The sequence below is a fragment of the Salvelinus alpinus genome, chromosome 1 (genome assembly GCF_045679555.1).
Source record: "Salvelinus alpinus chromosome 1, SLU_Salpinus.1, whole genome shotgun sequence".
NCBI classification, from domain to species: domain Eukaryota; kingdom Metazoa; phylum Chordata; class Actinopteri; order Salmoniformes; family Salmonidae; genus Salvelinus; species Salvelinus alpinus.
Genome location: NC_092086.1, coordinates 53928882 through 53952028, shown reverse-complemented (window position 1 = coordinate 53952028; position 23147 = coordinate 53928882). Strand labels below are relative to the sequence as shown.

The window sequence follows — 23147 nt, the reverse complement described above, 5'->3', positions numbered from 1 at the left end:
TGTGAATGATGATGACGCTAATGATGGTTATAGCTCTATTTTTCTAAACTTTTACTTAACCATGAAAATCCCATTCAGATATAGAATCATATGACGATGATGACTACGACGTTAATTGGAGGTGTAGGTTTCTGATTATTCAGTTTTTATGTTAAGTCTTTATATTAGGTTACCTTGTAACAATGAACTATCTGATCATGGCATTGATTGTTCAAGATTGTTGGCCAATCATCAAATTAATTATTATTTTAAAACTTGAGATGAATTCCACTGTATTTTTGCAGTCAGTTAATTACAAATGTTGTTAAATGGGTCAACAGGTTTTTTTGGCAGCCTACAGTGGTGGTATGAAATAAATATATTACATCTGCTCATTTGTAGTGCATAGACTCCACTATGCTGCTGTTTTGAACTGCATATTGTCTATAAACAAATGAATGCATGAAAGACTGAATGGATGAATGCATGGATGACTGAATATGTAAATGAATACAAACAATATGAGGCTGGCTAATAGATGCATGTTTTTTTCAGTCAGTCAGTAAATATATCATCCATCAATCTATTAGCCAGCCTCAGGTACATGTCACATGTCTAAAATTATGATCATGTGGTTTGTCCAACAGACTGCTTCTTCCTCACTGCTTGACTCTGCAGTTGATTTCGTCACCGCTTGACTCCGCTGTCGTGGAATTTTTAAAACTGCACCAGTTTGAAGCGAACCTAAACCCCACGATCTCACATGCGCATGCGCTGTGTTCCTGGAGTGCATACAATGCATTCTTTTTTTAAGTCAACTCAACCACAGCAGGTGCAGCGCCAACGCATCCGTCGACTTAAACGGCGTTTGGAAGTTCCATGTTTCACATGTGAGTTGTGGCAGCAAAATTCATCCGATTTGTGGTGATCTAGAACTTTTCCTGTGATTAATTCAGCCTTTTTTCGAGGACATTTGATATTGGACCCACCTTCTGTTTCGTTACGGTGTTCAGCTTGTCGAAATATGTTTTCATGACGCGTTACCTGAAGTAACTGACCCTCCATCTCCAGAGGATGCCCCAACACCACACCGACCTGGAGACAATATAAAATGGTGGTCAGTGAATTAGTTACGTATTAGGTAAAGTTCTGAAAACATGATACAATTTTTTGTTGTTGATTAAATCACAAATTAAAAACCTGTGCCAATTACTGTCTGCCCCCCAAATATAGCTTAGGCTACACCATGAGGGAGCATACTTACCCATCCCTCTAATTTCTTAACTTAATTAACTAGGTCATCTGTTTTTGAACAGGTTCAGTGTTTCCTTGTTCCACGTGAAAGGAGTCAGTGCTATATATTATTGAAACAATGTTGCGATTGTTTGTGAGACTGCCAACAGGTGTGGTTCCCTTGGGGGAAAGATTCTATTGGGGAAAGGTTCCGGTGGGGGTTGCCATGGAAGCAAAGAAGGGGAGTGAGATGTGTCTGTTGTGTGCTCAAACACACATGCATGTGGAGGTCTGGGAGAGGAAGTTTGTCCATCTGATGAATGGGCATGTGCCTGAACTCAATTTTATACACTAATTGTAGTCTCGCCCATTCATTTCTAATGACCGGTCAATTTTGACCGGGAACATCACAAGTGTACAAAAGTTCAATAAAACACCCCAATGTTATGAAAATCATCCAAATGTATTTTGTGTGTTCAGATGCCTTGTGTGGACAAAGTCACGGAACCGTATGACAATCCGATTAAATTAACTACATTTTTCCAAAAGAAAACTTGTAAATCGGTCCAATTCGACCGGAACACAGCAGGAGGGTTAATTGGAGTTGTAGGTTAGTGATTATGCAGTTTCTATATTTAGCATTTATATTATGTCACTTTGTAACAATAAACTGATCATGGCATTGATTGAACAACATTGTATGCCTATCAACAAATGAATGATTATTTTCAAACGTGAGATGAATTTCACTGTATTTGTCCAGTCAATGAATTACAAATGGTTTAAATGGGTCAGCAGGTTTATTTTGGTAGCCTACAGTCAGCCGTGTTATGAAATATACATATTACATCTGCTCATGTGTGGTGCATAGACTCGAGTAGAATCTGTAGATCCTTCTATTTCCACACGATTTAATTTCGAACATCCTCCCAAGTACAAAAGCTGTTGTCCTGAAACGACAAAACCCCACAGTAAATTGAAATGAGTAAATGGAAGAACGAAAAAGTGAATAAAATTAAACCATTCAATATAAGCTACTGTGTTACTTTAACCTTTTGCTTTATAAGTTTCTTCATTTAGCTGAAGCAATGTTTTCTAGAACGACGTAGTGTCTTCATGAACAGGTGTCCAATGGTATAATTTTAATCTGCATTTAACTGTGTGAAACTATTTAATGTAATAAGTGGTATTATCATATCAGGGAAGACATTTCAATTAGCAGGCAAAAAATAATCATAATCACGCATTCCGATAAATTGGTTGTCTGTCGGAAAATTATATTTCTAAAGTAATCTAGGGGACTTTTGTTCCATGACAGAGTGTAAGGGTATTAACTAGCGGCTGGGGAGTCAGACGCAGGAGAGAAATAACTGTGTTTCCAACGGCGCAATTTATTTACAAAAACCCACCGGAAAACATAATAATAAATATCCATGTGTAACATAACCCGCCTCACACCAGTACAGACGTACACACACTTACAATAAACAATCACCGACAAGGACATGAGGGGGAACAGAGGGTTTAAATACACAACATGTAATTGGTGGGATTGGAATCAGGTTGGTGACCAAACCAATGGAAAATGAAAATGGATCAGCGATGGCTAGAAGGTCGGTGACGTCGCCCGCCGAACACCGCCCGAACAATAAGAGGGAACAACTTCGGCGGAAGTCGTGACACAGAGGCTGGAAAGGTTTAGCAAATATCGTTCTCACTTGACCTAAAATGATATATGCAGTCAAAACCATCTCTCTCTGTTGGGAAAAATAAATGGATGTAAATTAGTGTGCTATAAAATCATTCCATTGAAGAAAATTATTTGGCTACTGTTTGTCTTCGAATAACAAATTCATGTTGAATTCGATGTTCAAGTTCTCTTGCAAGCACTGAACCGGAAAACGACCACCTTAGGTATTTAAAACATGATATGGTCAGCTAAGATGTCAATTGTGCCCAGATTTAGAAATTAGGCTGCGTCTCGTGCTCGAACACAATCATCAATGGTTTATGTCAGCCGAGTTTGATGCTGTGCTTATTTGGGGATTTTGAGACGAGCATCCTTCCATGTGCATCTCATCGTTGGATACACCGGACATATGCTAAATGAAACACTCCACCACGTCAAACTGGTTATCATGAGTGTCGGCTAAACAACAAAATCTCACGAAGTATTCGAAGAATCGGTCTGGAAATCTGAGACAAGCATCAATATGTAGCCTATAGGAAGGCCTCACAAAATTCCTGACAGCCAATCGAAATGAGACAACCGAGTAGCCTAGCTGCGTGATTCACCAAAAATAAGCCTTATGATGAGACTGTAAAGAAGGTTGGTTTCATAAGTTAACCCGGTGTATCGAAACCTTCCCTTGTTGCCTACAAACGTCAGTGGTGATCTTCAATTGAAAAAATATACTTAACTCAACCAAAAGAACATATGATGATCCACTCTAGACAATTTTCTATAGGGGGAAATTGCGTTTATTGAGTTTACACGTTGCATTCATTAACAGTTTCATGTGCCAAGTCATTGGATGATTATTATTATATATATTTTTTTTTACATATACACAAAACATACTTAAAACCATTTAGATACAGCACATATGAGTATTATACCATATAAAGTAAACACACATACTCACCATTCAAGATGTTATGGCAAATAACCTCACACCATTAAATAATTGGATGTATATATCTACAATATCTCTGTTCTATCCAGGAATTCCAAGTCTTAGTCATAACATGCAGCCTTTCCAACAAGTCATTTTGTCAAATTTCTGTCCTTCTAGAGCTGCCACGGTCAACTGCAAGTGCGTTTATTGTGAAGTGGAACCGTCGAAGGGAAATAATGGCTCAGCCGTGAAGTGGTTGGCCACACAAGCAACAGAACGGGACCACTGAGTGCTGAAGCGCGTAGTGCGTAAAAAAATCGTCTCTCCTCGGTTGCAACACTCACTACCGAGTTCCAAACTGCTCTGGAAGCAATGTCAGCACAAGAATACATTTTTTTTTTTAACGGTTATTTGAGAGCTTCATGAAATGGGTTTCCACGGGACCACACAAGCCTAAGGTTACCATGCACAATGCCAAGCGTCGGCTTGAGTAGTGTCAAGCTCGCTGCAATTGGACTCTGGAGCAGTGGAAACACGTTTTCTGTAGTAATTAATCATGCTTCACCATCTGGCAGTCCAACGGACAAATCTGAGTTTGGCGGATACCTGAAGAACGCTACCTGCCCGATTGCATAGTGCCAACTGTAAAGTTTGGTGGAGGAGGAATAGTGGTCTGGGGCTGTTTTTCATGGTTCTGGCTAGGCCCCTTAGCTCCAGTGAAGGGAAATCTTAACGCTACAGCATACAATGACATTTTTGACAATTCTGTGCTTCCAACTTTGAGGCAACAGCTTGGGGAAGGCCCTTTCCTGTTTCAGCCTGACAATGCCCCAGTGTACCAAGCAAGGTCCATACAGAAATGGTTTGTCGAGATTGGTGTGGAAGAACTTGACTGGCTTGCACCGAGCCCTGATATCAACCCCATTGAACACGTTCGGGATGAAATGGAACACCGACTGCGATCCAGGCCTAATCGCCCAACATCAGTGCCCGACCTCACTAATGCTCTTTTGGCTGAATGGAAGCAACTCCCCGCAGCAATGTTTGAAGTAACATCTAGTGGAAAGCATTCCCAGAAGAGTAGAGGCTACTATAGCAGCAATGGGGGGAATGAGATGTTCGATGAGCAGGTGTCCACATACTTTTGGTCATGTGGTGTATAAACTTAAAGTAGAAAATCATGTGACTGACGATCAGCAACGAGTTTAATCTCACTGGCAACCACAGTCTGGGTGTTCAGACAATATTTTCCCTCCCGCTGAGTCGACCTTGTGAGAGCAATCCTCAGACACCCGGTCTGTCTACAACAGGCGCATTTCTAAGTATTAATCAGGTAAAACATGTAGAATAAGCAGTGGTGTAAAGTACTTAAGTAAAAATACATTAAAGTACTAATTAAGAAGTATTTTGGGGTATCTGTACTTTATTTTACTATTTATATTTTTGACTACTTTTACTTTTACTTCATTACATTCCTTAAGAAAATGTTATTATTTTTACTCCATACATTTTCCTTGACATCCAAAAGTACTCGTAACATTTTGAATGCTTATTAGGACAGGAAAATTGTCCAATTCATGCACTTATCAACAGAACATCGCTGGTCGTTCCTACTGCCTCTGATCTAGCGGACTCACTAAACACAGATGTTTCGTTTGTAAGTTTTATCTGAATGTTGGAGTGTGCCCCTGGCTATCCGTAAATTAAGAAAACAAGAAAATGGTGACGTCTGGATTGCTGAATATAAGGAATTGGAAATACTTTATACTTTTACTTTTGATACTTAAGTATATTTTAAACCAAATACTTTTACTCAAGTAGAATTTTACTGGGTGAATTTAACTTTTACTTGAGTCATTTTCTAGTAAGGTATCTTTACTTTTACTCAAGTATTACAATTGGATACTTTTTCCACCACTGAGAATAAGTGTGACACTGAAAAGCAGAACGAGACACAGTTAAATTCAACTAAACACATTTTCAATATGCAATTTTTTCTTAGGTTATTCAAGCAGACAGGTAATACAGTTCAGTTCAACATTGGTGCAAAAGGGACATACAAAATATAAATATAAATGTATAATAATAAAAAACAATAAATTATGCATTTAAATATAATAAATAGACTGACAGGGTCCCACATGATTGTATTCGTGCTTTATAAACTGGTAAGGGCGTAGCTTCTGAGATGAGTCCGGATGATCAGTGAATCTTTGCCTGAAAAATATCCAATCTTTCCAGATGATGTTTCGTCTCTTTCCTGATGAGCTCCCATGCCAGTGCACTGTAGTTCTGAAAAACTGTACATATTAGTGGTATGGACTTTCTAGTCATATAATGATCATATTGTCTTGAACAACAAAGGGCTGGGGCCGTATGTAATAATAATAATAATAATGTATGAAGCATGTCAGAGTAGGAGTGTTGATTAACGATCAGTATTGTCTTTTAGATCACTATAAATAAGGCAGAGGAGACCTGATACTAGATCAGCACTTCTCTGAGATGCTTAATACATATGGCCCTAGAACCCAAAAAATGTTTCAAAACTGCTCCTGCTTAGCCTAGTTTATATTCATTTGATTAGATATATTAAGCACGTTGCCATCCGAAAACAAACTCACCATTTTTCTCAGTACCATCCTATTCAAATTCTTGAAGTAACGTTTCAGTCTCCTCTCAGGTATCTTGGCAGGTGATACCTGTTGGACAAGATTAAAACATTAGCCTTCCACTGAACATAATAGCCCACATAGATTTTCTCACTTGTACAGTTAGAAGTCTACAGCTTAAACAGGGCTCTCCAACCCTGTTCCTGGAGAGATACGGTCCTTTAGGTTTTCACTACAATCCTCATCTAGCACAGCCGATTAATTAGCTGGTTGATAAACTGAATCAGGTTAGTTACATCTGGGGTTGGAGCGAAAACCTACAGAAGGGAGGTTCTCCATGAACAGGGTTGGAGAGCCCTGACCGAAACAGGGATTATACTTTAAATAGACCCGTTACTTACACAGGACTTAAGGTTCTCAAATTGGCGTTCGAGAATGTTGAGGAAATTGTCCAGCTTTTTCTTGTCCCAAGTGACAGCCTTCATATTCCCATCAAACAGTTTTGTGATTTGATAGATGGTCTCGTTCCGGAATCTGACTTGGTCCTCAAACTACACATGAACATGTAAAAAGAAGATTAGAAACAGTATAGTCTTCAATTATGCCATCAATATAACTTTGGGTCACGACCGCTATACTAAAGCATATCAGAACATGAAAAGTCAAAATTGAAGTTTTTACCTTGGCGTCATCTATGGGTCTGTAAAGTGATTCGGGGAAAAAGACAGGGGCATCCTGCTCTGTGATATCTCCTCCCTGGAATACAACCAATATAGTATTTTAAGTCACGCGTCTAAAAGTATAGCTTTTACTGCAAGGACAGTATAGGCCTAATGTATATAGCCTCTCGTGATCGCTCTGTCATTATAGCCTAGCGCCCTTTTACTATGGCTACTCAAATATAGATGACAGTTTTCTAACACAGCTGCTAAACATGAAACATATGACTACTTTACTTGGTTGGTTGTTTTGCTGTCCTTAATACATGCATTCAGTCTCCTCTTACAGTGTGCTGATAACTCACCATCTGGTCCAGCAGTGAAAGGTATTCTGCGCTCAAGTGGCCGTAGTGGTGTCGGATCCAGTCACAGCAATGACACACGCTCTGCATTCTGCAAATAATAAGAAAAATACACGTCCAACTCTGCATTGTATACATTGTAAATAGCAGTTTGCTTTGCTCTTAGTTTTCCAGTTGAGTTTGAACATTTTGGCTCTTATTAAGGAGTTTTATTTGGAGATGGGAAAGTGAAAATTGTATGGTGAATTTCCCCGATCAACCTACCGGAGGCGGGGACTTTAACTTTCCAGACTCTAGCACATGCAGCCAAAGGAATTCCATGCCTTGTCCGACTTCTGGACGACCAAATGCCAGCGTTGAATGATAGTTTAACCACAACAATATAGGTTATTTTATTTTGATATAGGCTATTTGCGAGAATAAGCTACACGTGAGCTAGTCTTTTAACTGCCATTATCTTCGCGTGAACCTAAAAAAAAAATACAAAAAAGCCTGATAACGAAATCGCCGAGGTCAAAACAAAACCCAAAATTATGACATTTACCCACATAATAAGTCAATTTAGTGGGTTTCGTTCCCAAGTTAGTCCGAAATATCCTTTCGCGGCGTTCTTGCAAGTCCTCAATGTTGCGCTTCAAATGAAAATTGAAAGGGAGACGTCTGTGTCTCTCAACTTTTAATTTCAACAATGATGTAACCAACTTTCACCTGCTGGTGATGCAATTTTGACGAGCAATGATAACATGATTTGTTGGAACTGTCCTTTTCTTTACAAAGGAAATATGAAAAATTATATTTGACCATACACTGGGTGTACAAATCATTAGGAACACCTTCCTAATATTGAGTTGCACCCCATTTTGCCCTCACAACAGCCTAAATTCGTCGGGGCATGGACTCTACAAGGTGTAGAAAGCGTTCCACAGGGATGCTAGCCCATGCGTCCCACAAATGTGTCAAGTTGGCTGAATGTCCTTTGAGTGGTGGACCATTCTTATTTTTTAACCTTTATTTTACTAGGCAAGTCAGTTAACTGCTGGGAAAGCATAGGCCTTATGTCTATTCTTGGATATTGATAGACAATCTAAATTGTTGACGTTATGGAACCACTAATACGGCTAGGCTTCACTGCTGGTCTCAGATCCCTTCATCACTTTTCACTTCGCCTAGACTTTCTCCGTGTCTGTCTGTCTGTCCTTCTGTCTGTCTGTCCTTCTGTCTGTCTGTCTGTCCGTCTGTCTGTCTGTCTGTCTGTCTGTCTGTCTGTCTGTCTGTCTGTCTGTCTGTCTGTCTGTCTGTCTGTCTGTCTGTCTGTCTGTCTGTCTTACCCAATGCTCTTTCACCTGGGAAGCGTAACATGAGCCTGGTTCAACATTGTAGCAGCCGCCACAATTCACCGTTTTTCCCCCAATGAATAATTAGACCAAACAGAAATTATTTATTTGATGTCATGGTGATTCAATAGTTAATCATTACATGACTTTTAAGTTAAAGCACTATTTGTTTTGCTCAGAGTCTGTCAGTAACTCTATTAGAGGCAGATGATCTACTCTTTTGGCTGCTTCTGATGACGTTTGCATATAATGACAATAGAATCTCGAAACTATGCTGGTATTCTTTTGTCCTTTATTAAATATATGTATTATTATATTCTTATCTATGAATATTTTGTATTAGTAGCAGTAATAATTAGTAAATGGCACCATACAAAGTTCTATTTGGACCCAATTTTGGTTCAGTGATGAAGAACACCTTGGGTTCGATATTTGGTTCAGTGAAAGATTGTAGGAAAATTAATGGAATCATTCTGTAAACATTTTTTTTCATAAAAAGTGGCAATGCAAACAAATTACTTTGGTAAACACAGGAGACAAATTCTTCTTATTGTTTTTACTTTTCCATTTCATATCCATTACATTGATATAACTTTTTATATATAAAAATATAGCCAACCATACACATTCATTGTTGACACATGCATTTGATAAATGTTATTCGCAATTACAGTTGAAGACCTTGAAATCCCCCAAAATGTCCAGTACAAAGACAGGAGACAAGAGAGCACAGTCTGAACATTTAAATAAATATTACAGAGCAATGTGGAAAGGTCTACATTCTACAAGCTTTCTCATAGCATAAGAAAAGCATGTTTCTCTTTGAGGTTAAAGAGAAAGTCTCCCCACAGTTTCAGGTTTTGGCTTAACAACCTTGTCGCCATTGCTTGACCCTCTGAAATAAAACCAAAAGAAGACAGTTAATTAGTAATATAGTTTACATAATGTTATCTTCTTCAGGCTGCAAGCCTGACACCGGTACACTTATAACAACATCCAGCTCAAGTGCAGGGCGCGAAATTCAAAATATATATTTTTAAAATATTTAACTTTCACACATTAACAAGTCCAATACAGCATTTGAAAGATAAACATCTTGTGAATCCAGCCAACATGTCCGATTTTTAAAATGTTTTACAGCGAAAACACCACGTATATTTATGTTAGTTCACCACCAAATACAAAAGAGGACAGACATTTTTCACAGCACAGGTAGCATGCAGGTAGCATGCACAAAGCCAACCTAACTAACCTAGAACCAACCAAACTACCCTACAAACAACTTCCTCAGATGACAGTCCTATAACATGTTACACAATAAATCTATGTTTTGTTCGAAAAATGTGCATATTTGAGCTATAAATCAGTTTTACATTACTGCTACCATCACAGCTACAGTCAGAAATAGCACGGGAGTAGCCAGAGTAAATACAGACACCAACGTCAACTACCTAATTACTCATCATAAAACATTTCAGAAAAATATATGGTGTATAGCAAATGAAAGACAAAGATCTTGTGAATACAGCCAATATTTCCGATTTTTTAAAAGTGTTTTACAGCGAAAACACAATATAGCGTTATATTAGCTTACTACAATAGCTAACACACAACAGCATTGATTCCAGGTAATCGGTAGCGATAGCACAGTTCGACAGATATATGAAATAGCATCCCAAATTGGGTCCTACCTTTGTTGATCTTCCATCAGAATGTTGTACAAGGGGTCCTTTGTCCAGAACCGTCTTTGTTTGGATCCAGAACAAACTCTTTCCCTCTTGAATTAGCAAGCACACTGGCCATGCGGCGCTAACCTCTCCTTCGTGAACAAAGTGATACAACGCAACACGCCTAAAGTCCCGAATAAATTTCAATAATATAATAAAACTATATTGAAAAAACATACTTTAGGATGATATTGTGACATGTATCAAATAAAATCTAAGCCGGAGATTGTATTCGCCCATAACGACAGCTTGCCAGAAGGCGATTCCAGGTCCAACTTCGCGCTTTCGAAAAGAAAAAAAATGGCGGACCCCTCATTCCAAGATGATGTATTCCACCTCAGAACAAGATAATCAACTCATTTCTGCTCTCACTTCCTCTTGACATCCAGGGGAAGGTGTATGACGTGTATGTATAGTCCTAAGTGACATGCCCATTTATAGACAAGCTCTTGAACAGAGACCTCGCTTTCAGAAATCTCACTTCCGGATAGGAAGTGGGCTGCAGAAGGAGTTCTGTTTCACTTAGAGAAATAATTCAAACGGTTTTAGAAACTAGAGAGTGTTTTCTATCCAATAGTAATAATAATATGCATATTGTACAAGCAAGAATTGAGTACGAGGCCGTTTGAAATGGGCACCTTTTCCCAGGTTACTCAATACTGCCCCTGCAGCCTGAAGAAGATTTATCCTAATGTGCATCTAAAACTAGAACAACGGAACAAAGATTTTCATTATTTTCATTATTTCCTCATTAAGCCGCAAATGTAGAAATGACTTGTCTGTCCTTGAAACCAGGTCCACCACTTGGGTTCCTCCTCCTGAAGTTTCAACTTGTGTTCTAGAGGTAAAGAACAAACCAATATTGATCCTACAGTGACAGCTTAAAGTGAATTGATTTCATCAAAGTGTTAGTGTTGGTTAGTTATGATTTTACTGGTGAGATTATTGAAAGAATGATGTGAAATAAAAACAGGCAATGTAATAAACGGATCTTTCCTCCCAACAGCTAAAGGTCCTGAAGCTTCTGCACATGTGCAGGACCCCCAACTCCACACAGTCTCCTCTCCATTCATAGAGAACAGGCTAGCCTACTGTGGCGAATGGTGCTCATTTAATAAAGTTAGATCAAAGTTGAATCTATTTCTGCAAGATCACATAATGATAGTTTTCTACATAACAGAACCAAATATAATAGCGTAGTATAACGTTACTGTAAGACAAAAAAAAAAAAACGATTTTCTCATGAAATTTGAGGACGATTGTGCTGCTAGGCAAAATATGTGATTTGATTGAAACTAAACAGGTAGGCTATGCTACAGTTTGTTAACACCATCTGCTCTAAAATTCACCCATTGTACATCATTTAAAACAACACAATAGGCTACTACGAAACTGTAGCCTACAACTCAAGAAAATCTAAATGCATATCCTCATGAAACTGATTGAGATCAATTGGTTGGTATGCAGATTCTGCATGACGTTACACTGGAAACATTTGAAGAGTTATTATTCACAATTGACTGTGAGAAATGTGAAGGGAGGTTCTCTACGAGGGAGGTTCTCTTTCTTAACCTCAAAGTCCTCTATTGTGGCTAATAGTGGCCAGCAGCATACCACCCTGCATACCACTGCTGGCTTGCTTCTGAAGCTAAGCAGGGTTGGTCCTGGTCAGTCCCTGGATGGGAGACCAGGTGCTGCTGGAAGTGGTGTTGGAGGGCCAGTAGGAGGCACTCTTTCCTCTGGTCTAAACAAAGATCCCAATGCCCCAGGGCAGTGATTGGGGACACTGCTCTGTGTAGGGTGCCGTCTTTCGGATGGGACGTTAAACGGGTGTCCTGACTCTCTGAGGTCATTAAAGATCCCATGGCACTTATCGTAAGAGTAGGGGTGTTAACCCCGGTGTCCTGGCTAAATTCCCAATCTGGCCCTCAACCATCACGGTCACCTAATAATCCCCAGTTTACAATTGGCTCATTCATCCCCCTCCTCTCCCCTGTAACTATTCCCCAGGTCGTTGCTGCAAATGAGAACGTGTTCTCAGTCAACTTACCTGGTAAAATAACGGTAAAATAAAAAAAAAAAATCCTTATTGTGTCTAGCTTCACATAGATAGGTCGGACCACCATTAATCAAATAAGAACTGTTTTATAAATTATGGTGATTTTAGATGATGACAACTAGCCATATAGTTAGCCAAGCAACTATAGCTACATATTATGTCGTTTTTCTATGTGGAAGAACATTGTTTGCATCCATCAGCTAGCTAGCTTTTTTTATGACCAGCACTGTAGGTGCGCGAGACAACTTTAGCAGCATCATAGCATACGTATCGAAGAATCGTTGTGACATATGTAATACGAGTGATAGTGTAATCAGTGTGTAATTACTACGTAAAAAATATATGCTTAATTATGCTGTTGTGAAATGAATAAGAATGTTTTTTGTCCAGCAAGTTAACAGTTTTCATACATGTGTTTGCGGAGAATTGCATTGGAGCAATGCATTTCATGAGGTCAGAAAGCAGTAATTCAGCAGGCAAAATTGAATAGGAAAAACTAATAAAACAGTAGCCTATTTCTACAATGTTGCAGGGCTCTATATTAGCAAATGAGGGCCATGGTCAATATTGTGGACATTGCACACCACATTTTTCAGATTCTATGTAGGGTTAACCAGAGAGTTTTCAATAGGCAAGGCACAGCGATCACATTTTGCTCACACGTTAAGTCTGATGTGACTTTCTTTTAATCAGGTAGTTCAATCTGAAGCATGACTGTTCAGTGTTAATATTGCACATCTTTGAAATGAAACACATTTTATTAACAAAGTGACTGGTAGTGTTGAATGAAGGCTAAAGCCGACCCGCCTCTATAATGGAGAGTAAACTGCGGTGGTTTTGTCTTTACTTTTTCATTTTCTCTCATGCGGTTCATTCTTATTACATTGATTCGGTAAATTACAATTTTTTACAATGTGTTAATTTCTGGTTGATAAAAGAGTATGTGCAAAAGATTAGCCTTTATTAGGCGCTTACCAAGACGACGAAAATGATGACGATGACGTGTGAGTTTGGCCTAATGTGAATGAGTAGGAAAGTAACATGGATATATAGTCTCATAGAATGATGCTTATGATGATGGTGATGTGATGAGGACGACGTTAATTGGAGATGTAGGTTTCTGATTATACAGATTTTATATTAAGCATTTATCTCATGAAACCTTGTAAAAATGAACTGATCATGGCATTGATAGAACAACATTGTATAACTATCAACATATAAATTCGTATTGGAGCTCAGAGTACAACGTTCAAAACAGGCCCGCCCTGTCCAGTGCTAAAACACACTTCATTGAAAAAAGGCTTTTGAATACAACTACATTTTGTACTGACATCCATATGTCCTGAGCGTGTTTAATACAAATCTGAATGTTCACACATCGACAGACTGGGTTACAGAATGAACACTCAGATTAACAATATTTAAAAGTATACAAATGTTTATTAACTTAACATTTGATAAAGAGCAACATATTTTCAAATAGATTAATCAATAAATTAATAAATAGGCATACTTTAAAAAAATAACCTTGTTAAATAAATAAATACATATTTAATATAGCTGTTTGACGTTCCACATTACATGATTGTAGAATAGTAGGCTTTTAAAATCAAGCACAATTGTAAAACTCAATTGTAAAAAAGTTCTGCAAGTTCAAATTCATGTTCTGTTGGCCCACAGAAGGCTATCAGAGTTGTGTTCCAGAATGAACTGTAGGGTGTACAGGAGCTCTTTTCGAACCACTTCCCAGGCGCAGTAACTGAAATTCTGTGACAATACAAATAAACTGTTAGGGCAATGGAGGGTAGTATTGTCCAGTGTAGAGATATTATGAAAACAATGTGTCTATTTGTGTTTAACCTATAGTCTACCTTTTCTTTTAGGACTGCTGCAATGTTCCCAAAGTACGTATTCAGTCCTTCTGCCCTGATGAGATAATCACTTGTATCCACACTACCCATCATCTGCCAGAAAGAAAAAGGCAGGCGATGAATAATAATAAAAATGTCACAATACCACAATTTAACAGTTAAGCGATATGTGTTGGCATAGTAACTCACACATTTGCTCTCTTCAATCTGGCGGTATACAATATTCTGAAAATTCTCCAACTTCTGTTGGTCCCACTTAGTAGGCAGGTCGTCAGCTCCAAACAATGTGTCGATGTTCTTCAATGTCTCATAAATAGCCTTAGCACCACTGCTGCTCAACTGAAACGGACAACAACAATAATTTCAAATAACATAAATGGCAGTTTAAAGGTATCTACTTTTTAATGGTTGCAAATACTCTGTCATGCTGTAAAGAACACTTGAATATGCTCGCTTGCCCTTACCTGTGATGCGCCGGAGATTGCAAATGCGGTGGCTGGGAATGCGATGAAGACATTCTCCTGCAGACACTCCAGAGGAAAATGTCCCCCCTGAAAGAAAGAGAAAACACAGCATTCACGTTGAGCTATTCAGTTAAACATAGTTGGATAATACTTCTCAAGACAAAAGCAATATAAAAAATCTACCATGTCTCTCAGTAGGTTGTGGGTTATTCGCACCAGCTGTCCTTGTAGCTGGCAGGGCATGGGCATGGAGCAAACTTGCGCGAGGCAGAGGAAGGCGCTCATCCAAGTGATAGTCTGAAGTGCCATTCTTATTGTAGTTAGATGATCTGCAGCAGATGATCATTGTTAGTAGAATATAATCCTGAAAACAATTCATTATTTGTATCCTGAAGCAATTATCAAATGATAGCATATTGTTGACTCACCTGTTGCCAGTATATTGCAAATTTCCTCCAGTGTGAATGTGGTTTGTGTTCTGATTCCATATCTGCGGATGAATTTAAATAGCGAGGATTGAAAGGATGTACAAAAAGTGAAAGGGTGTCACGCTAAATTAAGTGTTAAAATGAATGAATTTGGGAAAGTTTTGCCCAGTGAACCGCAAGACCGGATTTCTCTTTCCTTGTGCTCCACTTCCCTCTCATCGTGTTTCGAGTGTTCCTTCATGGGAGGCACGTTATCCTAAGTTGGTTGAAAAGAATTTACTCATAGCTGGCCTTGTGAACACTCAAACGTTTCTAAGAAAGACAGGGAAAAAGACCAACGACCTCTTAACTTTACAATGATTGCAGTAGATCTCTTCATGTCTTTATTGAACTAGGCTAGTCAGTTAAGAACAAATTCTTATTTTCAATGAAGGCCAAGTAACAGCGGGCTAACTACCTTATTCAGTGGGCAGAACGACAGATGTTTTACCTTGTCAGCTCGAGGATTCGATTTCGCAACTTTTTGGTTACTTGTCCAACGCGCTAACCACTAGGCTACCTACCGCCCCATTCATCAACACCAATATTAAACAAACTTTTATGGACTAAGGGTAGGCCTACTACAATGTTTGTTTTTTAATCACAAAACTGCTATTTGCTTGTTTGTTTGTCTCTCTCTCTCTCTGTGTGGGTGTGTGTCCGTGTCTGTGAGAGAGAGGGAGTGAGAGATGATGATTTAATATGATCTCGTTCTGTTTGGATCTTCTGTCTTTAGTCCCATGCATGTCTATACATTTGAATTAAACTCTTGATAATAACTGATGATTAAATAGAAATTAAGCAGCATTTTATGACGTCCGTATCTGAATAATGAGGCTAACATTATCATTTGACTAGTTATTACTTTCGAGAGCAGGGATATTCCTATAAATAACCAATGTGCCAATGTGTTGTGGTAACATTATCGTAGGCTTATTTTTTTTTTTAATATAACCTAATTCCTTATAATACTACTTTTCATCGTCTTGGATATGCTTAGTTAAAGGGGACATTTCTGCGATTGCTACATCCTATTTTGACTTTTAAATTAATGATACACAGGCTACCTATTGACTCTTGAAGAATATATCACTTTTAAATGCCTAATGAGCTTCGTTCACCTGTCTTACTTCAACAGAACCCAAAATGTACTTTTTTATGACATTGTTTGAAACTACATCTAAACAAACACTGTATGGCTTCAAAATGTAGTTACAATTATAATTTTGATCTCTTGGAGGGTCATTACTTGAGTAAATATCTCTCTGACTGATTACTTTTCTCGAACCTTATCAGCTATTTCTCGAACCTTATTAGCTATTTACCAAAATATTGGTTGAGTGACCACTATGTTGTTGTTTTGAACTGCATATTGCCTTTTAACAAATGAATGCATGAAAAACTGAATGGATGAATGCATGGATGACTGAATATGTAAATGAATACAAACAATATGATAATAGATGCATGTTTTTCTCTTAATTTTATTATATATAAATAAAGGAATAAATAAATACATAGCCTCTATTCCATCCAGGGATTCCAAGCCTCTTGAAAGGATTGCATCATAGGCCTACGTAAGGAATTGACCTCATTTATTCATTAATAGATATTAGGAGGATCCCTGATGCAACTTAAAAAGGTCTATATATATGACTAAGCTAAATCAATTAATTTTATTTTCATTTTTTACCCACCACCACGCTTCATTCAGGGGACTAAACTATTATCTATTAAAAGCTTGGTTTGTTTTATTTCCATTACTTTTTCTTATTTCTCCTTCAATCATAGTAAAACATTCGGGTGTTTAATACATTGGACAGACTTTATAAATAAACATCCCACAATGTCAAGTGGGAGATAAAAGTTCCTGGTCCACTACTACCCAGATCTCCCCACCTCCTTCAGTCCACTGCCCCAGTGTGATTACCACAAACAACCAGGAAAAACTAAAAGAATAGCAACAATTACAAAGTAGAGAAACAAATTCAAAATAAATTACACAAAGAAACAAAACAAGAATACCTAAACATAAAGTAGAATTATCATGTGACTGATCGGCAACCAACTAACAATGATAAGTAAGCAATTCTATCAATACCAAGATTATCATCACTAGCAATATGCTTGAATCGAATTTACAAAGAAATATTTTCCGAGGCTGAAGCGTGACAAGAAATAACTGCACTGAAAAAAACAGCACCGTGGCGTTGTTCTTAGCTGCTTCTCTGCGTGCAGAACGACTGCTCTACTCTACTTCCTGTTTCCGTACAATCTAAGTACCAGAAAGCTCCACTAGGGGGTAATAAACACCATGGAACACAATGAAAATCCATATTAACCACTGTAATAAAATAATCCGTTATCTTCTAACAGGATGGCAGCCTGATATAAAGAAATTGTGCCACTATGAAATAAATCATGTATCAAGAAACAAATAATGTCCTTTCTTTATTTTTATATTTTGTCTCTAGGATGCTTCAACAAGAAGAACAACTTTCCTAACCTTTTTGTCAGTACTGGGAAAGGTTTTGACCACAAGCCCGACTGGCCAGTCATTTCTGTGCGACTGACTGTCTTTCAATAAGACAACATCTCCCACTTTTACATGTGTCTTTTCTGCGTCTCTGCAGCGTTGTCAGGTACTCCTGTCTCCACCTTTTCCAAAAGGTGTCAGCGAGACACTGGACTTGTTTCCACTGTTTTCCATGAAGGTCGTTCATGCTGAAGTATCCAGAAGGGGCTGAGGAAGTCCTGGTCTCTTGTGTCAGTAACATTGAGGGTGTGAGAATGGCAGGCATGTCAGGGTCGGTTAACACTGACACTAGGGGTCTCGCATTGATAATTTCCATAAGAGTGCTCAATGTGCTCATGTGTGAGATGAGTGGAGCCCGTCTGAAACAGCATAGCATCTGGCAACCCCAATGAGTTTCTCCCAAGAACCACCCATATGAGACGAGTGTGGGGGATTAAATATTTAAGTAGATCCCTTGTCTGAGAGGTATTTAGTCAGTTCTGAGTCATTTGTTTTTCGATTCCCAGTTCCCTGCAGGCACCTATAAAGTTTGAACCTCGATCAGAGCGTAGCACTTTTGCTGGACCACGGATAGAGAAAAAACGCCTCAGTGAGTTGATGAAGCTGGATGTGGACATGGATTCGATGAGCTCAATATGGACTGCTCTAGTAGACATACATGTAAAAAGTACCGCCCAGCTCTTGGAGTCTGCACTACCACCTCATATTTTTTTTTATTTCACCTTTATTTAACCAGGTAGGCCAGTTGAGAACAAGTTCTCGTTTCCAACTGCGACGTGGCCTGACCTCTTGTGCGTCGAGTTATGACATTCCATGGTCCAAACACATCAAGTCCAACGCTGGTGAATGGTGGTTCAGATGTGAGTCTGTCTGCAAGTCAGCCATCTTTTGGTCAAGTAACCTCCCTCTAACGTTGCTGCAGGTGACACACTTGTGGATGATACCAGAGACCAGAAGTTTAATACAACTCACTTGTACTGCATGGTTTATTACAGTCCTGCCAGCCTCTGCAGTTGGTGTTGTCCGCACCTTCATGGAAGGATCTGGCAACATGAATGAGTCGTGCTGTGACTCGATTGAGAGCTTACCAGCTTGAGAACCTCTCAAAGCGATGAGAGCCACGTTGAGCTCCAGAAACCTTAGTGGCGAAGGCTGTGACATCTGGTCGAATCTCTGCATCTGCGTGAGGCTCTACAAGGTAAAAATTGATGGTCTCAGGCTCACTTGAGTTTGCTTGGGTCAGGAAAGGTGGACCTGATTAAGAGCGCAGCTAGTATGGGCCTTGTTGCATGGTCTGCTGGATTGCTGTCAGTGTTTACATAACACCACTGATCTGGATGGGTAGACTTCCTTATGCGAGTTACCCTATTGGCAATATACACATAGAATCGTTTGGTGACATTGTGGATGTAACCGAGAACTATCTTACTGTCTGTGTAGAACTTGGCTCTGTGTAGAAATTGGCTCTTGATTTACATCAATGTCCATTTCGTCTCTGATCAGTTCATACATCTCAACAGCTAGCACAGCCACACACAGTTCTAGGCGTGGGATAGTGTGGGCCGGTCGAGTGGCCAATTTTGATTTCCCCAAGATAAATCCAACATGGCATTGACCTTTCGAGTCAATAACTCTCAGGTAGGCTACCGCTCCTATGGCTACTGTAGAGGCATCTGAGAAGATGTGCAGCTCTCTTCTTTGAGTGGTAGACAAGGAGACTGGGATGTAGGTCTGCTGAATATACAGATGTTCCAACTCCATCAAAGATTCCTTCCACATTTTCCATTCCTCTTCTTTTTCTGTGGGAAGAGGGGCATCCCACTCACTCTGGTCAGAAGAGAGTTCTCTGATTAAGGCTTTACCTTGCATTGTTATTGGAGCCACTAACCCAAGGGGGTCATAAAGACTATTCACTGTGGACAGGATGCCTCTCCGCGTAAAAGGCTTCTCATTGTGGGACACCTGGAATGTGAAGCTGTCTGTTTCCAGGTTTCAGGAAAGTCCCAGGCTCCGCTGAAAAGGGAGAGGATCCACTCCGAGGTCCAGGTCTTTTAAGACTTTAGCACGTTCCTCCATGGGGAAGGCTTCCATCACTGTTTTGCTATTGGATGCAATTTTGTTTAGTTTCATTTTGGACTCCTCTAACATTGCTTGTGTTTTTCTTAGAATGTTGATAGCTTCTTCTGTAGTAGCTACTGATGTCAGCCCATCATCGACTTAGAAGTTCCTCACTACATATTGCTTGGGTTTTGACCCGTGTTCCTTCTCACCCTGTAGAGCTGCTTGTCTCATGCAGTAGATGGCTGGTGAGGGGCTGTTCCCAAATACATGGACATTCATCCTGTACTCAGTTATGTTTCTATCTGGGTTGTTGTCTTCATACCAGAGAAACCTTATGTAATCTCTGTGATCCTCACGTACACCAAAACAGTAAAACATTTGTTGCACATCTGCCGTTAGCGCAATGCAATCCTTGCGGAAGCGCATTAGGGCGCTCAAGAGTGTGTTGTTTAAGTCTGTTTAACCACTGAGTAGAACGTCGTTAAGTGACATGCCTTTACACTTAGCACTGGAGTCAAACACCTATCTTATTACACCTATCTTATTTTTCAGGCTTTTGTGGATGGTAAACACCAAATATGGGCAGATACCAGCGTTCTTTGTCTCCCTTTAGTGGCGGAGAAGGTTCGACTTGGTCGTTATCCAGCATATTTTGCATGAGGAATAAATTACGTTTCATGTCAGGCTTTTTGTCTAAAGTCCTGTGAAGTGATGTGAGACGGTTCATGGCCTGCTCCCTGTTATTAGGAAGGTGACGTCTAGTGGGGCGAAATGGTAGTGGAGCCACCCAGTTGTTGCCGTCATCCTGGAAAACCTGTTCGTCCATAATGTCCAAGAAGGCTTTGTCCTCCACTGATGGTGCTTGTTTATCATCGTCTTGTGTTTCGTCGAACACGGAACATCCCAGGCTGTCTGTGTTCACAGTTGTGCTTGGATCTCTCGAGTGCACTGTAGAGAGAGAGATGTGTTTTTGAGCTATGCTGTTGTAGTTCTCTTTCACCTGGATGAAGTCAGGGCAAGGGCTCAGATAGGATGTGCGACCATTTTGAAGTATGTTTGTCTTGAACACGTTAACACCGGCTGGTCGGTGAGCCGTTCCAAGACAGACCTCACCCACGATGACACACCCGAGGTCGAGTCGCTATGCATAAGGTATGTCATGGGGCCCATTGATTTGCTTTGTACCGTGTGTACCCTTAACCTCTTTCAGCTAGGGGGCACTATTTTTATGTTTGGAAAAATAACGTTCCCAAGGTAAACGGACTATTTCTCAGGCCCAGATGCTGGAATATGCATATAATTGACAGATTAGGATGGAAAACACTCCAAAGTTTCCAAAACTGTCAAAAATATTGTCTGTGAGTATAACAGAACTGATTTTGCAAAACCTGAGGAAATCCAACCCGGAAGTTCCTTTTATTTGGAAAAATCCCTGTTCCATTGCTTGCCCATCCTTCATTTAAAGGGGTATCAACCAGATTCCTTTTCCAATGGCTTCCTCAGGCTGTGACCAGGCTTTAGACATAGTTTCAAGCTTTTATTTTGTAAAATGAGCGAGATTTATCAAAACGCGTCAGGTGTCCTTTGATTAGTTCATGCGCCCGAGAGTTGTAGCTCAACATTTTCTTTCTCTGTAGTATTGAATAGTTTACCGTCCGGTTGAGATATTATCGATTATGTATGTTAAAAACAATCTGAGGATTGATTTAAAAAAAACATTTGACATGTTTCTACGAACATTACGGATACTTCTTGGAATTTTCGTCTGGCCTTCAGGACCGGAACGAGCCTGTGGTTTTCTGAACATAACGCGCAAACCAAATGGCGTTTTTTGGTTATAAAACTAATCTTTATCGAACAAAAATAACATTTATTGTGTAACTGTGAGTCTCGTGAGTGCAAACATCCGAAGATCATCAAAGGTAAGCGATTAATTTTATTGCTTTTCTGACTTTCGTGACAAAGCTAATTTGCGGCTAGCTGTTCTTACTGTTTTGTCTAGTGATTGATAAACTCACAAATGCTTGGATTGCTTTCGCTGTAAAGCATATTTTAAAAATCTGACACGATAGGTGGATTAACAACAAGCTAAGCTGTGTTTTGGTATATTTCACTTGTGATTTCATGATTATAAATGCAGTTCAGCGGTAGTTTACAAAAATTATCCCGCTAAAGGGATCCGTGCGTTAAGAAGTTAAGATGTCTCGTCCTAAGATCAGGAGGATGGGAGCGTCTGTGTCCACAGCTGGAATTTTGTCTGCTACTGTTTGCAGATGGGGATGATGATACGCAATGTCGGAGGAGGGAATTTCCATCCTATCGTCTGGCATCATGTCATTCCAGGTGATTACCTCATGAAGCTGGTTGAGAGAATGCCAAGAGTGTGCAAAGCTGTCATCAAGGCAAAGAGTGGCATTTTGGAAGAATCTCAAATTTAAAATATATTTTGATTTGTTTAACACTTTTTTGGTTACTACATGATTCCATAGGTGTTTTTTCAAAGTTTTGATGTCTTCACTATTATTCTACAATGTAGAAAATAGTAAAAATAAAGAAAAACCCTTAAAGAATAAATAAATAAAGACAATTGTAGCCCTAAGAAGTTAAAGAATAAAATGAAGAAAATTGTGGATTGTCATCTCCACATACTATGAAATGCGTTATGAAGAAAATTCTATAGGCCTACTGGTGCCTACATGAAAACAAAGGGTCTATCTGACTCCAAATACACCAGAATCCTGAAGAATTAAGAGAAAACAAGCATAGAAAAGGTTATAGGTGTTAATAAAAATTATAAAACAATGTAAGGCTTCTATTATAATATAATTATTTTGGTGACAACCTGGTTGATTAACAATATTTGGTTGTTATCACGTTTTGTTTTTTTATATAAAAATATATGGGACAAAAAATAGACAGCTGCTCATCAAGCATTGCTCAAATAACTTTCAAAAGATTGTTCCAAAGTTTGACCCCGAAAAAGTTTGTTCCAATGAATGAAGTCGTACAAAAATGAGTGCTTTTCCTACGTATTAAGTAGCACAAAAATGCGTATCTTTTCACACAAAAACGCACAAAAGTGCTTGAAATATGCAAAATAGTTTTCGTACATATTTGCACGAATTGAGTGTGAGATTGTGTTGCAACACAACAAACCAACGT

At 39.1% G+C, this 23147-nt stretch overlaps 2 protein-coding genes across 2 annotated transcripts; both read right to left on the bottom strand.

Annotated features, from left to right (window-relative positions):
• Positions 1 to 6032: 6032 nt before the first annotated feature.
• On the bottom strand, positions 6033 to 7601 carry LOC139568041 (interferon a3-like). The gene is made up of 5 exons (XM_071389739.1): positions 7467 to 7601; positions 7124 to 7198; positions 6844 to 6993; positions 6455 to 6532; positions 6033 to 6122 (listed from the first exon to the last, which is right to left on the bottom strand). Exons 1-5 carry the CDS (start codon positions 7599 to 7601, stop codon positions 6033 to 6035), a joined length of 528 nt encoding a protein of 175 aa, XP_071245840.1.
• A 6551-nt stretch (positions 7602 to 14152) lies between these two features.
• Positions 14153 to 15230, bottom strand: LOC139568034 (interferon alpha-7-like). The gene is made up of 5 exons (XM_071389726.1): positions 15105 to 15230; positions 14922 to 15008; positions 14647 to 14796; positions 14458 to 14550; positions 14153 to 14353 (listed from the first exon to the last, which is right to left on the bottom strand). Exons 1-5 carry the CDS (start codon positions 15228 to 15230, stop codon positions 14246 to 14248), a joined length of 564 nt encoding a protein of 187 aa, XP_071245827.1. The 3' UTR covers positions 14153 to 14245.
• Positions 15231 to 23147: the final 7917 nt, after the last annotated feature.